The sequence below is a fragment of the Labeo rohita genome, chromosome 17 (assembly GCF_022985175.1).
Source record: "Labeo rohita strain BAU-BD-2019 chromosome 17, IGBB_LRoh.1.0, whole genome shotgun sequence".
In the NCBI taxonomy this organism is placed as follows: domain Eukaryota; kingdom Metazoa; phylum Chordata; class Actinopteri; order Cypriniformes; family Cyprinidae; genus Labeo; species Labeo rohita.
The window spans coordinates 17,472,166-17,488,840 of NC_066885.1; the positions used below are offsets into that span (position 1 = coordinate 17,472,166).

A 16,675-nucleotide genomic window follows, 5' to 3' on the forward strand; every position below is an offset into this window, starting at 1 on the left:
TTAGTTATCTGTGAGGCTTTTACAGTGTGTGCAGTTCAAACAATGCAAGATTTTTCCTATTAGTTGTTAGCAACAGCCAACCAATAATAACCTACCTCAGTAAATATTAATGCATTTTGTAAAGTTACTTTGTATTTATTTTCAGGTTTATGTGTTAAGTTTAACAATCTGAAAAATCTAGAACCATAATAACAAATTAAATAACTGTTTAGACTGTTTTTTTTTTCTGTGTATTTCAGACTATTTAAGACATTCAAAACAGATTTATTTGATAAAAGTTTAAACAGGTGTTGAGAAAACAATATTCTGCAGTGATAGTATAAACTTAATAAATGTAAATGTCTTTTATTAGTGTTGTATAGTGAAATTTGTGTTATGGAATTACCTCTGAAGACCCAACTTGTTGGCAGAACAGACGCTCAAGCTCATTCCCAGAAAGTATGTATGTGAGTGTGTGTATATATAAGGAGCCATGCCTGTTTAAATGCCCCAGGAGCCACTGGTTATGTCATCTAGGCATAACACGCTTTTATGATTTTGACACCACAGCTGTGAGCCGTCAAGTACATGCATGCACACATGCGCACACTTGTGCTGTGGCAGTTCTCATGATAATAAGCCAGAGGATCCAGCTGTAAACATGCCTGAACTGTTTGTGTACACTACTTTGAAGGCTAAATGATTGCAGTTATATTTCCATTCCAAGTAAATGGAGTGTAAAGGGTTAGTTCACCCAAAAATGAAAATTCTGTCTTTAATTACTCACCCTCACGCTGTTCCAAATATGTAAGAACTTCTATCATCTTCGGAACACAAATTAAGATATTTTTGTTGAAATCCGAGAGCTTTCTGACCCTGGATAGACAGCAATGCAACTACCAAATTCAAGGTCCAGGAAGGTAGACATTGTTAAAGGGTTCATATGATGTTGCTAAAAAGAACATTATGTTGTGTATTTGGTGTAATGCAATGCGTTTACACTGTTTGAGGTAAAAAAAACTAACAGAAAACATTATTTTCCACATACTGTACATTATTGATTATTGTTATATATAGGACATAATTACTGATTATAATAACTCCAACTGTCTTTTTACCTATTGCATTGTGTTGTGCCTCACCGCATAAGCATAAAACCCATTTGATCGTAGAAACGACAAACAAGAAGCACTACTCTACACTGCTCAAAACTCACATTAAATAGCCAATAGCAAATTCTTTTAATATGAAAACGTACTTACGGGCTGTGAGTCAGAAGCGCCAGACTGGCCCTGCAAAATTGGAATTGCCTCACTTTATAGTGTGCACAGCCTGCAATGTAGGCTACTCTCCCAGGTTCAGGAAACAGTCCTCCGTAAAAAGCGCTGCACACGCAAATATTTGCATTGTACTATTCTGGAACAGTGTTGTAAATATAACTTAACCACTGATTTCTTGCTGTGTACTCATTTGGAAGGCCAAACAAAGTACTTTCGCTTTCGCAATAAAACACATGGCGTCTCTACAACATGGCAGCGGCTGCAACAATACTACAGCAAGAATAAAAGTTCCGCCTTTGTTTGTATATACATTTAGGCGGTATTATGCAAATCTTGCCATACTGTGATGTAGACGTGGGGGCGTGTTTGAATGGGCCGTTTTAGGAAGGTGTGGATGAGTCATAACTTTTATAAAGAATATCTCCTTGGGTTTAAAACTTTAATCTTTGGAACTTTACAGATCTTATATATGCACGAACAGCTTGTAACACTCCAAAGATAAAGGAAAACATGGAATCGCATCATATGACTCCTTTAAAATAGTCCATGTGGCATCAGTGGTTCAACCTTAGTTTTATGAAGCTACGAGAATACTTTTTGTGCGCGAAGACAACAAAAATAGCATCTTTATTCAACAATTTCTTCCATTCCGTGTCAGTCTTTGACACACGTTCACGAGAGTACCACAATTTCTAACAAATGGGTTAAACTTGATGTTGTAGAAAAATTAGCCTGTGTAAAACAATTCACACATGGCACTTCATGAAGTTTTGTGGTTATGTAAACCTTTCCTACTTCCATTTGCATTATTTCGTAGTTTTGATGACTGCTGTTCTTAATGGAATGTAGCAACAAATAAGATGTAACCAAACTAGTACTGCATCTACATGTGTACATTAATCTATTTTGTTTCTCTTTCAGAATGGGCAGAGCACCACTGAGGATGGGGTCACTTCAGCTGTTAAGGTAGGACCCAGCTGACCACATACACAAACACACTTTCATTTGTTCGGGACAGTTCTCAACAGATTTCTTTTTTCAAAAACATCTAGAAAAAAATGTGTTCTCCAGCAATTCCAGCAATTCCAGCAAATCCTAAAACATGCTGTTCTCAGATGTTAATCTTGTTTATCCAGCTTTCTGAGTTTATGGGTAATTTGAAGGACAGATGTTTCTTTTTCTGCTGGTTGTGTTTGTACTTGCTCACCAACTTTTTTTAATGGCCCCAGCAAATGTGTGTTAAATAACATTTTGTTGCAACACATGTTGTTTATTGGTTTTATTTAAAATCTATTCATGTTTCTAATGAAAGGTGATATTACATGGAATGTTATCGATTTCTTGATTCCATTCTGACTGATGCTCCTTATCATAGGCCGTTCTCACAATTTCTTACAATCTCAATCGCTGGGTAACTTCACTCGGTGACATTTAAATCATCATAATTTGCATTAACAATGTTTAGTACATAACAAAGTGAAAATGCGTCAGACATTCAAACAAAAGATGCTGTATGACCTTAAAGCCATTAGCCTGATAGGACAAATGAACAGTTAGGTCAACTGCCCCCAACTTTCTCACGCTCTTGATGTTGAGTTATGAATTTGAGTCATACAGCTGCTTTAGATTTGATTTGTGACTCGTCTTTGAGCCAATATTGTGAGTGCTGTGTTTAAGAGACCTCTGAGCTGCCTCTGTTTCACAGGAGTGTCTTGGGTATATTGGCAGCTTTCTGAAACAATCAATGGAACAAGTGCTAAGAAGAATTCAGTCTAGAGTTCTGGCTCAGAGACTTTAAGGCCTCTGTGTCTGTCTAAAGGGGTTGGATTACTCATAGCCTCTCTCTTCCAGGGTTCATCTTGACTTTTTGCCGCCTGTCTATCTAACTGTGTGGGGAAAGCCTCTCTCTCTCCCTCATGAATCCCTGCATTTGTTGTGTTTTTATGTGTAATATGAGCCTGATGTGATGGACAGAGAGACAGCCTGTCTCCTTCTACAGCATGTGCTTTTCTCTGTCTTTCTGAACAGTGAGCTCACCTCAAAACTGCAGTGCAGCTCAGTCAAGGTCCTGTAATACTTTAGACCCCAGAGACTGCGGCCAGATATTTTTGGGCCTTTAATTTAGTCTGTCCAAAGTCAAAATGACCTCACTTGAGCAATAGTTTAACAAGTTTTTGTTATCAGTGAATGTTTTAATATTATGTAAATATTCTGAATATTATGCATACAATTAAATTAGTAGAGAATATAGACTATAGCATTGACTAATTATTGATTATGGCAATAATCTGCATTTGGTTCCCTATGACACTGTAGTGCTTTAAATGGATTTATTCCTGTTATGACAACTCTCTGAAGAATTTAGCACGGTAATGGATATGACAAAGTTAATATAATTGGTCTATGCTGCTGAATTGCTGCTGCTGTTGGTTATTGGTGTTGTTGTAGATGGAAACTTGCTATTGCCAATACATATGCCAATATGATGTTGTGAGTAAGTAAGTAGCATGTATAATAACCTGCAGCAGATCTATACAGGTGGAGCTGGGGAGGTAAAGGGTTTTAGAGAAAGTAGTTTAACACTGTGAATATCATCAGTTTGCGTCAAGGATCCATCAGACAGAATTTGGCATTTTCTGATGTTTCTTGACCTAAATTGCAGGGTAATTTATGTTTTTGATGAAGTTAAGATGTTGCAAAGGTCTTGAAATGCTCTATTTTACAGCATGGTTTGACTATAACAACAAGAACAAAAAAGAAAATTACTAAAATTATATTTTGCATAAAATTTAGGCCTATTTTAAAATTTAAGACCATAAAATTTTATTAATATTGTGACATTTGTAGGGTCCTATAATTTCTGCGATGTGGAAAATGCAGCTGGAATCACGGAATTCAATCATAAAAAAATGGAATTTAGAGTTTAACATGGAATGTCACTGGATTTGTCAAAGTTTGGTAAAGGTCAGAAAAAAGTAAAACATTTCATAGGGCACTAAACATAATTTTTGTCGATGTTAAATTGCATAAGTTTTATGATTTCAATTAATTAGACATGCTTTTTCATTAATACAGTTTAATTTAATCATTAGGTCTAATAAAATGTAAATGGAAAAAAAGAAATAGAGCCCTGTATTTGCTTATTTTCATATCACTTAAGCACCCCTAAATTCTTATTATTGTAGTGTGTCCAAACATTTGCTTTTGAATGTTTTATAACTCTTATTATTTTCAGTGGTAATTGCCATTACATTGTCATTACTGTAATACATTGATTTAATACTTGAATAAGAACCAATTAAAGACAATTAAACAAATATTACTATGATGTTTAAACCCAGTACAAAATTAGTTGTTTGCTACACCTGCAGTTGTTAAATAAAATATAAGGATATTTGTTAATTCTCATGAAACTGTATTTTGACAGTTATATTTAATTAAAACACACGTTTTGATGTCATTTTTGTTTTTTAACAATAAAATAATATAGGTTTCATAATGATTTTCTTTCAAAATTCCTAAGTTCTATAAAACTACTGCAAACAATAATGAATTATTTCTACATTACAGTAATGAGAATGAGATTTATAATAATAATGATAATTATTATTATTATTTTTATGGTGATGAGAATTTAGGGGTGTCTGTCTATTCCTTTAAAGGTCCTAAAAGTAGGTCTGATGTTCAAAATAACATCTAATTTCTTTTATTTAGGGATGACATTTGGCCTGAACAAATTGGTGAAATGTTTAAACATTAAAACACATTTACAGATCTAATGCAGCACATAGCAGTAGGCACACTGATAACAGGCTGAGCGCATGATTCATGAGTCCATTACTGCTGGCCGATTCACTAGCTCACGATCTGTCACTGCTTCCCTTGATACATGCTGATTGGTTGTTTTTGTTGTGGGAACACTTAAGATAAATAACGCATTTTGATTTCATTTTACGTCAGCAAAGGGTTGTTGGTGAGGGTCGTTTTACTGGTGATGAACTTAGATGTGATCTATGGTCGTCATAAATACAACAAAGTCAATCTGTTTGAAAGGACGGGCTCGGCAGGACAATCCAGCTATTGGATCTGAGGCGAAACGCAGACATTATGGCAGATTTACTGTGAACACCTCAAAAGCCCTCAGCTCATATCACTTGTCCTTGTTCTCTCATTTTGAATTGGGACGTGTGAATAAATAGACGGATGTCTGCCTGTCGAGGGCTTTGTCTTTAGTCTCTTCATGTAGTTATTTTGAAGCATCCTTTTCCTCATTATATGGGAACATCATGTCTAGGTGTAATAAAATAGGTTGTGAGTGGGAACAAGTGTTGAAGGGATGGATGGATGAGATCAATTATGTAAAAAGAACAGGAACAGCTAATGAGGTGAAGCCTGTTGCCCTTTATTTAATTCTCACTCCGTGTTTCTTAATGCTTTTTTTCTTCCTGGTGTGTTGATATTATTTGCCCTTGTTAAGGCTTGTGTTTGATTTTTCAGTGTTAAAATACTTTCCCAGTTGAAAATGCCATGTAGATGCACAGTATGTCACACAATGAAAAGTATAAACACTTTTGCTCTGAACATCCTGACACAGAAATAGTGACTCAACCAATAGCGTGAGTTTGGGGTGGGACTATCTGGAGTGTGCAGAAATTACGCAATTCAGAATCAAAGCTAAGTTCAGTTCTCAGTTAAAAAGCAGTTTAATCGTTGTAGTACATGATAATTATGTTCGGATTGAGTTTTTTCAAGATGCCCATCTTGACACAGATCTAAAGGCTTGTTCTGTATGTCGTCAGCTGTAGGGCCCAAGCTTCAGGATCGATATTGTGGATGAACGTTGCTAATAATACCTCCGTTCTCCTCCGCCTTCCCCAGAGAGACCATGCAGGAATAAATAACTGCTTGTCCAGGAATCTCTGTCAGCCTGGGTCTTTTAGTTGAGCGGAGTCAAGCGTGACTTGTCAGAGCCACAAGCGACAGTCTTGGGTGATAAGAACAGAGAATTTAATGAGACCTTATCATCTTTATTTCATGTAACTTCTTACTTTCATCTCACTTCCTTGATTCTTTAGCTTCTCATCAGCTCTTCCATTGTTTTTAATGTCCCTGTTTTTTTGTGTGTGTGCATGATTTTCTGCATTGTCAAAAATTTAAGATGCACTCTGTCATTTATTTTTTTTTTTATGTTATCCTGCCTGATATGGCAGTCATCTTGGACTTCTAAAAATGTTTTTAGAAGTATTACTATATACTGTTCCGTTATATACTGTTCTGTTCCTTGTTTAAAAGAAAAAACTTTTTTTAATGAGGGAAACATTACTTGAGTGGACCTGTAACTCTCCTGAATTCATTTGTGACATCATTTGCTCTCTGGAATTGTTTTGGAGTGGATTTTTTTTAAACAATATGAAAACTGAATTTTTATTCAGAACAATAATGGCTGTTATCTTTAAATTCAAAATAACATCAAATACAAAGTAGTTTATATATAATGGACAAGATATCGTAAAATAATAACATGCTGGAATATTTAAATAGTCTTCTAATTCCTGTGATAAATTATGCAGCTCAATAGTTGTTGAGAGAGTTTCTTCACATTACACATTCTACAACACTCATAATATGTACAGTGTATATACATATGCTAAAAATATATATGTATTGGGAGTGGGTGATATACTGTACCGTTAGACAATGTTAACCAGTACATATTTGTCACCTGGTCGAGATTTTGGAGTATCGTCTCTATTGCTGTTACGCGCTCATATGACGTTGCTGTACTATGTGGTCACAAAAACGTATCGTTTGCATTGTGGTTTAAAAACAAGTGATTTTATTCCATTGAAATGCAATCAGAAGCGAAAGAAAACCTATTTCTCTATATGCGTGTGCTGTTTCTGAGTGCTCATGTGAAGATGGTGCTCATAGACCGTAGGAGTATTAAACCAAGTTATTTTTGCCACTTATAGACCTTTAACGGTTAAATACACACACTTGTATGTGTTAAAATGTCTGACTTTGCAACTATCCTTGTAAACACAGGAATTTAGGTCTTAAGTGAAAGCAAACAGCTGAGAAAGACAACACATGTGTAACAATATATTGTATCTGGGCAGCTCTTAAAGTGACAGCAGTCTAATATTCCTGCTGTCTGTTATTCATGTTAATTAAACATGAAAAGAGAAAAAAATCTTTTGCTGCTCATGACTAAAATATTTTTGTATTCTTCACACAGTGAAGAATATGCAGTGTTTATACATTTGATTACTTGATTACAATGTAGGTAACATTTCTTTTTTATTTGTTCTACTGTGGTTTTGTGCCCTATTGCTTGTAATTAGTATCTTATTTAATGACTTAATCACTGACTGTTTACTTGTCTTCAATGAGTTTTTAAGGAAAAATTATTGACACTGGTGACAAGAATTATGACGTTTCTATGATATCAAAACTTTTGATATCATAAACGTCTTGTGTAAAGCAAAAATAACTATTTCGTGATATACGGTGGTATGCGCAAGTTTGGGAACCCCTTGCAGAATCTGTGAAAATGTGAATAATTTTACTGTCCTGAGTGAGATATTTTACATGTAAAATAAGATATGTTTACATATAGTCCACAAGACAAAAAATAGCCGAAATTATTAAAACAGCCCCTTTCAAAAGTTTGGGAACTCTTGGTTCTTAATACTGCGTGTGGTTACCTGGATGATCTACGACTGCTTTTTTTGTTTTGTGATGGTTGTTCATGAGTCCCCTTGTTTGATCTGAACAGTTAAACTGAGCAATGTTCTTCAGAAAAACCCTTCAGGTCTTGCAGATTCTTCAGTTTTTATGCATCTTTTGCATATTTGAACCCTTTTCCAGCAGTGACCGTATGATTTTGATATCCATCTTTTCACATGGAGGACAATTAAGGGACTCAAACACAAGTATTCAAAAAGGTTCAAACATTCACTGATGGCTCCAGTGTGAAAACTTTTTAAATTTAAAGATCAAGGTAAATTGTACTTTATTCATCTTCTGGGAAACATGCAGGTATTTTCTGTTGCTTCCGAAGCGCAGTACTAAATGAAAAAAAAAAAAGATATTTCAACAAAATAAGAAACATTTGGACATCCTGTTCAAAAGTTTTCACATTACCGTGAAGTAAAATAACTCATATTGTGATATAAGATTTTGGTCATATTGCCCACCCCTAATGTGTACACAGTAATTTGCAGCATAAATTATAAATACATTTGTTTAAAACAATTTTAAATATTTACAGCAGAGACTTGATGTTATGATATCTTATGTATTCATGTATTTACATTAATTTTATAGAATTTTTTTATTAGTTCACCCTAGTTAATTTTTGCCTCTGGTTTACCATTTTGTGAAACTTATAATATGAAAGCCAAATTGCCTTTCCAGTGTCCTCTGAACAAAGTGCACATAGAGCTTGAACCCTTGCGTCAGTTTTCAGTGTGAGCTTTAGCACAAATTGGCTGTGGTGACTGTCAGATCTCATCTCACATAAGGTGAGCCTCATTTGTCCCAAAGGTTTTTTTTTTTTTTTTGTGTTGTTGTTGCAAGTTAGGTGGTTCCTGGATATCATGCTATTCTTAGTCTTGTTGAACTTGTATTACAATAGTTTTATGAGTTTCTATGGTTAATTTTTACTTGTATAAAATAAATTTTTCAAACGGAATGAAACGTTTCCACCTAAAGAAAAATATACCAGATCTAAGATTATAGTTTAAAAATAAATAAATGAAATCTCAAATTAATTTGATTCAGACTGACAGAAAAAAATCTGAGCATGTAAACAAGGATGAGTCAGTTCAATAAATTAAGGTTTTGACATCATCATTTTCTCAAGCATATGCTGTACATATTGACTCCATTAAATCTAGTCCTTCTGAAATAAAGAGGATAATTATGATCCTCTCCCATTAGCTTGATAGTGGACAATTAATGGCGATGACTCGGACTATTGCATAGTGTACTGTATAATTGTGCTCATCTGAACAGAAAATTTGTATATAGGATTTTACAATCATCTAATCTGAAGAATCTCTAACTCATTTCTTGTAATTAGTGAATTATGTTGAGGTGTGGTAAATATTTTCCAGGACTTGTGCTCTCTAGTCAAAACATGCTTTAACTTCAAGTTCAATGTTCTCCCGTTTTCTCTGTTTTTCCTGCTGAAACAATCACGCTGATAGTGGCAACTATCAACCATGCCCTCCAAAACCTGACAACATTCTGATTTGCTTTTTCCTGGTCAACATCATCTTATCAGACAGCTTTTCCAGGATTCATTTTACGAGGCGCAGCGTACCTCATTTTTTTGTTTTCATCTTCACTGCTCCTGTGATGAAAGACAGACCTCTCCTCAGTCGTCACTCCGTTTTTGAACATTTCTTCTAGCGACTTTGGCCAATTTGAGGAGTCATTTCCAAAGCTGCCGCAGAGATTGGAACAGAATCAAAGGCTCATGTGAAAATTGAAAGTGAGAAATTGGTCCTGTATGAGACAGTTCAGCTCTAGAGAGCAGCAGAAGTACTAAACTACGAGTCAGTTCCATCTGATGGATGTATTAAGCTTTTCATCTGGCCTTGTGGTAGAGTTCATTCCTCTTGGCTCATGTTTCTGTGAGTGTTTTGCTGAAGTTTGTTTAAAAAAGGCCAAGCTGTTCTGTCTTCTGTTCTGTTTCTTTTAGAGCTCAGGTTTGTAAGAGCAGGAACATCCCTCTGGGAGAGTTCAATCATTTGTTCTGTCTATGAAGTGCTGTCAGAACTGCCGCTCATTGTCTGTAGAGGCAAGTGGAAGAAAAGTAACTAATATTAACAAATGTTATTTGATGCATAAAAGCAAGAAATGTGGGAGGGAGTGTTCATCCAAAATATATTTAAAAAAATGTTTCAGCACAATAAGATCTGCCAAACCTTTCCATTATGTTGATCAAAAATGCTGTAAAATCTGTTGTCAAGTGATTCAGGAATTAATGTGTGAATATGCAAATTGATTATGAATAAATTTTTTTTTTGTTGTTGGTCATTTTTCTGTTTATTTTGTGAGGAAAATATGCAGAAAACATATTAAATTCAGCTGAGATTATTGGTTATTGTTGTAATGCAAATTCACAGAATTATTTAACTATAAATAATATAAGTCTTAAAAATAATGGGGATAGTTCGCCAAAAAATGACAATTGCTCTTTGATTTACTCATCTTTAACCCATCCTAGTTGTATATGACTTTCCTCTTTCAGACAAATACAATCTGAGTTATATTAAAAAATGGTTCTTCCATGCTTTATAGTGAGTGTTGAGATTTTGAAGTCCAATAAAGCGCATCCATCCATCATAAAAAGTACTCCACATGGCTCTACACTGTAAAAAATAAAAAACACAATTTATTGAGTCAGCTTAAGATAATTTGTTATCCTGCTGCCTTAAATTTTAAGTTCAGTCAACTAAAATAAGTTTATTCAACTTGAAATGTTAAGTTGTACTAAGTAACAACTTAGATATTTGTGTTTGCTAAACTTAACAGATGGGTAAGTAACCCAGCTGCCTTAAAATTTTAAGTTGATTCAACTCAAATATCTAAGTTGTCACTTAGTATAATTTAACATTTCAAGTTGAATAAACATTTTTTGAGTTGATAGAAATTTTAAGGCAGCCAGGTTACAAATTATCAGGTTAAGTTGACTCAACAAATTGTTTTTTTTACAGTGTAGGGAGTTAATAAAGGCTTTCTAAAATGAATCAATGTGTTGTGTAAGAAAAATATCCACATTTACAACTTTATAAACCGTAATCTCTAGCTTCCGCTAACTGTTGTATGCGCATTCACAAGAGAGTGGTGTTCCAGCAGATGACGTAGAATAAATATTTTTGTTACACAAATGCATCGATTCACTTCAGAGGGCCTTTATTAACCCCCCGGAGACATGTGGAACACTTTCTATAATGGATGGATGCACTTAACGGACTTTAAAATCTCAACACCCATTCACGAATTGTATTCGTCTGAAAGAAGAAAGTCATATACACCTGGGATGGCTTGAGAGTGAGTAAATTATGGAGTAATTTTCATTTTTGGGTGAAGGTTTCATTAATTTCATTCTGTCTGTTTCATGTGGATTTTCTTCAGTCAGGACAGTTGTAGCAACCTGATATTTTTAACTTTCCAATTTTACCCCCAAGAATATTAAAATGAATTTTAATTCAAAAATAAATTAAGAACTAGTAATTGTATGCATGACTTGGATTTTTATTATTTTTGAATAAATGAATAAATAGGCCAGTAAATCAGCATTGGAAAGTTAAAGTCTATTTGGGCTCTTGAATCTACTGTATATTAAAGGAGATGTTCACTTCCAGAACAAAAAAATTACAGATAATTTACTTTCCCCCTAAACAATCATCCAAGATGTTCATGTCTTTCTTTCTTCAGTGGTAAGGAAATTAGGTTTTTTGAGGAAAACATTCCAGGGTTTCTCTCCATATAGTGAACTTCTATGGTGCCCGCAAGTTTGAACTTCCAAAATGCAGTTTAAATGCAGCTTCAAAGGATCCCAGCCAAGGAGGAAGGGTCTTATCTAGCAAAACGATTGGTTTTCTAAAAACAACAAAAACAATTTATATACTTTTTCACTTCAAACATTCGTCTTGTCTAGCTCTGGATGAACTCTCCGGTTCATGACAGTTATGGTAGGTCAAAAAACTCCCATCTCATTTTCTTCTCCAACTTCAAAATCATCCTACCTTGCTGTTTTACCTTTTTTGGTAAAGGGTGTTTGATCCTCTTTACACGTTCTCTTTGTAAACACTGGGGCGGTACTTCTGCAGCCATGTAGGTTGATTTTGAAGTTGGAGGAGAAAATGAGATAACCCTAACAGCATTTGAGGTTAAAAAGTAAATGAATTGTAAATTGTTTTAGAAAATAACCGATCGCTAGATACGCTTCTTCCTTGGCTGGGATCATTTAGAGCTCTTTAAAGCTGCATTTAAACTGCATTTTGGAAGTTCAAACTCGGGGGCATCATAGAAGTCCACTTTATGGAGGAAATCCTAAAAAATACATACATTTTTACGACTGAAGAAAGAAAGACATGAACATCTTGGATGACAAGGGGTTGAGTAAATTATCTGGACATTTTTGTTCTGGAAGTGAACTTCTTGATTATGTCTTATTTGAATGCCTTCACATATAGTCCTACTTCTGCTATTTCACTGGATTTTAGAGTCCCTTGACATAGTCATGCGGTTCTGTTTGTTCCTCCATAATTGATGTTCACATGATGTGTTGTCCTGTTTGTTCGAAAATGTTGTTAAATTGATGAGTGTTGCCCCTGTTGTGTGTTTGCTGTGTGCTGCTTTGCTGACTATATTGACCTTGTTGTCATGGTGTTTCATAATCGGCATGGCAACAGCACGAGATATCGATGCATTAAAAAGAGAGAGCTAGAGAAGCAAGCGTGTTCGTTGAAACATTGCGGCTCATTGTCAGTTGTCAGAGTCGGAGTAAAAGGTTTTTAATGAACGCATGTTCATAAATACTGACTATTGGCACTAATGAGAGCGAATGGAGTCTTGCCATCAAAATTGTTTGTGAGACAGAGAGAGAGGGGTGTTTGTATTAACGTGAGAGAGGTTGATGGATATAGACACTCTCTGCTGAAATAATCATGCTTAATGTGCACAGTGATATAAACAATCATTTCAGTATAATCATTTTCAAACTCTTACAATATGTTTGCCAGCTAAAGGCAAAAAAATCCAATATGAGTCAAAGCAGCCTCCGTGAAATTGTTTGTCTAGCAAAATATAGCCGTTGACACAGACTTGTTTGTGTTTGTTGAAACTATGTGGTCCCTCTAGATGTCTGGCTTTTGTTTTTTGGCCAAACCTTGCTTAACCTTGAGTTTAAACACTGTGGATCTCTATGAAGACTCTTTAATATTTGATCAAAGTGCATATGCTTATACAGCAGAAGAGACTTTGGGCTCTTAATTACACACCACTAACTTTCACCTACACTCACACACATACTGTATCTTCAGTCAGTTTTATATCTATGAAGATATATTTCATATAATTTCATATATATATATGTGACCCTGGACCACAAAACCAGTCTTAAGTCACTGGGGTTTATTTGTAGCAATGGCCAAAATACATTGTATGGGTCAAAATGATTGATTTTTGTTTTAAATTAATTAAAGATCATGTTCCATGAAGATATTTAGTAAAATTCCTACTGTAAATATATCAAAACTTAATTTTTGATTAGTAATATGCAATGTTAAGAACATTATTTGGACAACTTTAAAGGTGATTTTCTCAATATTTAGATTTTTTTTTGCACTCTCAGATTCCTGGTTTTCAAATAGTTGTATCTCTATATAAGAAACATTTGTTGTTATTGGTTTTGAAAACAGTTGTGTTTATTTGTGACCCTTTTAAGTATCATGGGTAAATTTCTAGCAGTAGCCATACAATACCAGTGTTTGGGCCAAAAAGATAAAAAAAAAATCATTAGGGTATTAAGTAAAGGTCATGTTTGTACTCATGTAATGTGTTTTTTGATTAGTAATATGCATGCAAAACTGTACCTGTATCTGTATTTGGGCAACTTTAAAGACGATTTTTCTCAATATTTTATTTATTTATTTTCTGCACCCTCAAATTCCAGATATTCAAATAGTTGTATCTCAGCCAAATACTGTCCTGTCCTAACAAAACAAACATCAGTGGAAAGCTTGTTTATTCAGTGATGTATAAATCTCAGAAAATTGACCCTTATGACTGGTTTTGTGTTCCAGGGTCATGTATTTGTGGAAACCATGATATTTTTATCAGGATTCTTTGAATAAGCATTTATTTCTATTACTATTTCTATCATTAATTTAATGTATCATTGGAGAATAAAATGATTAATTTCTTAATAAATATTGTACTGAGCACAGTTCTGAACAGTACTATTTAATATATAAAAGGGGAAGGTTTTCAAACACTAAATACTTTTGTTGAATGGAATAAATTATTTACTTTTTTGATCTTGGAATCAATGATCTGTTTACAGTTGATACTGTTTACTATTACAGATCAAGTAGACCGATAACCGATATTTTGAACCGATATATATGTCTGGTGTAAAAATGAGTTAATTAATTAATGTCAAAATTGAGAATAACAAAGGCTCTATCAAAAACTTTCTTTAAATGCTTTATTTTATAGGCAAATCGGTTTTAAAAATGTGATACCGATAACCCTAAAAATGCTTAATATCGTGTGGATAATTGTCACCCCCCCCCCCCAGATACCACAGTATTTTTTTTGATTCCACATGTAAAATAGGGGTTCAGATTTGAATTGGAAGGCTTTACAAAAACAAGTGTGAATAAATAAAGATTTTAACTACATGGGTGAATATTTTCAATGAGTAATGACTTAAGTATTTGAATATTATGTTTAAATTGTGTTTTGTTTTGTTTTTTTTTCTCATTTTTGGAGATTGACAACTATTCTCTGTATGCTATGTAAGCAACTTGGATATTTCTACTAAACATTTCATTTTGTGTTCAGCAGAAGAAAATAATTAATGTGGGTTTGCAGCAGCACAAGGCTGAGTAAATAATAACAGAGTTTTCATTTTTGGGTGAACTGTCCCCCAGTGCTGTGAAATTTCTGATGTATGTGGTATTTAACTTAAGACCTTTTAAATGCATCACTGCAGTGTGAAAAGGGTGGAAATATTTCTGAGTGAAAACTGAATCTGTGTGAGTGTGTGTGGGGGGGGGGTCCCAATGGGAGGGGCGGGGGATGAGCAATAATGTCTTTTCCATTGGTGTGAATTTAATTAGTGTGCGCTCTTATGTTAGATAATGGCCTTTTAGGTTCGATCGACACAGCTGTGGTGCCTTACACACCATAGTGTGAGTGTGTATGCATCTGTGTTTAAGCCTTGCACACAGTGAATGTGTTGAAATCTGTTTGTGTGTGTTTTTAAGAGTGTGTGTGTGTGTGTCTGTGTGTGTTTAAAGAGAGTATTTGATATCACTTTCAGCATCTGAGTGAAATCTCTTTGAGGTCATCCTCCCTGAAGAGGAACTTTTGTGCTTGCTCATCAATTTTTCAGCAGTCTCGGCCGCTTTGTGGCGCTCCCCGGCACCGATGTCATCTGATGCCCTTAGCCTGTAGTGTGTTTGAACCCTGGTCTATGGATGAGAGTGCATTTCTCGTGATCTGTGTAATCAAAGCTTCTGTTTGGGTTGCTGCTGCACCGACTCACAAATCCCAGCCAGGCTTAAGTGGACATCAAGGGCTACTTCTCATTAGTAGTGAAAGATAGTCCAGTAATCTGGAAATTGTCCTTTGAGATTTGCAGTTAGCACCCTGTGATTCTGATGAAGTGTTGGAGCCGTGGATTTCTCTGTAGTTATGGTATTAATGATTGCTTCAGGAAATACTACGATAACATCCTGTTTTACTCTGGTGCATGTCCAAATAACATGGTTATGGCACAGTACTTTTTTTAGTAAGTGTAGACTATCCTCTTTGCAATAGTTCTTGACTCACAAGTAGAATGATTACATTTTCAAAATAAAAAGGATTACAGTAAGGTGTGGTTTCTCTTTTTAAAATCATTAGACCTTTACATTGGGCCAGAGTGATCTGGAATGCTGTTTTTCCTCTTAAAATATCTGTCATTCCATCATATTTAGTATACTACCATTAAGAAATTTGAGGTCAGTGAGCATCAAAATCTCACAGACCTCAAATTTCTTAATGTAATAAGTTGCATTTATTTGATCAAAAGTTCAAAATGTTATATTTTTAGAATTACTTAACAATTACTTAAAATAATGTTTTTTTTTTCTATTTTAATATGTAAATGTAGGAATAAATTGTCAATAATAAATACATTTTCATTAGCTATTATTCCAGTCTTCAGTGTCGCATGATCCTGTGCTCAATAATTTTTTCTTATTGTTATCAATATTGAAAACAGTTGTGCTGCTTAATGTTTCGGTGGAAACAGTGAAATATTTTTAGGATTCTTTAGTGAGTAGACAGTTCAAAACAACAGAAATAGAATCTTTTGTAGCAATCTATAAGTCTTGTGGTGTAAAAACTATTTAAAGGGGTCATCAGATGCTAAGTACACTTTTTCATGTTGTTTGAACATTAATGTGTGTTGGCAGTGTATGTACAAATCTACCCTATAATGATAGAAATCCATGCAGTGGTTTTTAATTAATCTGTAAAAACAATATCCCCTTTCTGTTCCCACGATAGTTGATTGACAGGAGCGACTTACCTCAGATCAGTTGTAACAGTCTAACCTCCATTGTTTCGATGCCGGAGCAGGGATGTAAGTTAGACAAGAATATCTCCAACTGAGCGATTGCTGG

General features: G+C 34.6%; 1 protein-coding gene across 2 annotated transcripts in view; it reads left to right on the plus strand.

Annotated features, from left to right (window-relative positions):
* rps6ka1 (ribosomal protein S6 kinase a, polypeptide 1) overlaps positions 1 to 16,675 on the plus strand; it is a 74,144-nt gene that overhangs the window by 10,390 nt on the left and 47,079 nt on the right. For both annotated transcript variants that reach the window (XM_051133159.1, XM_051133160.1), the window contains exon 2: positions 2,181 to 2,225. In XM_051133159.1, the coding sequence (XP_050989116.1) occupies positions 2,181 to 2,225 (45 nt within the window). The remainder of the gene's footprint in view (positions 1 to 2,180; positions 2,226 to 16,675) is intronic.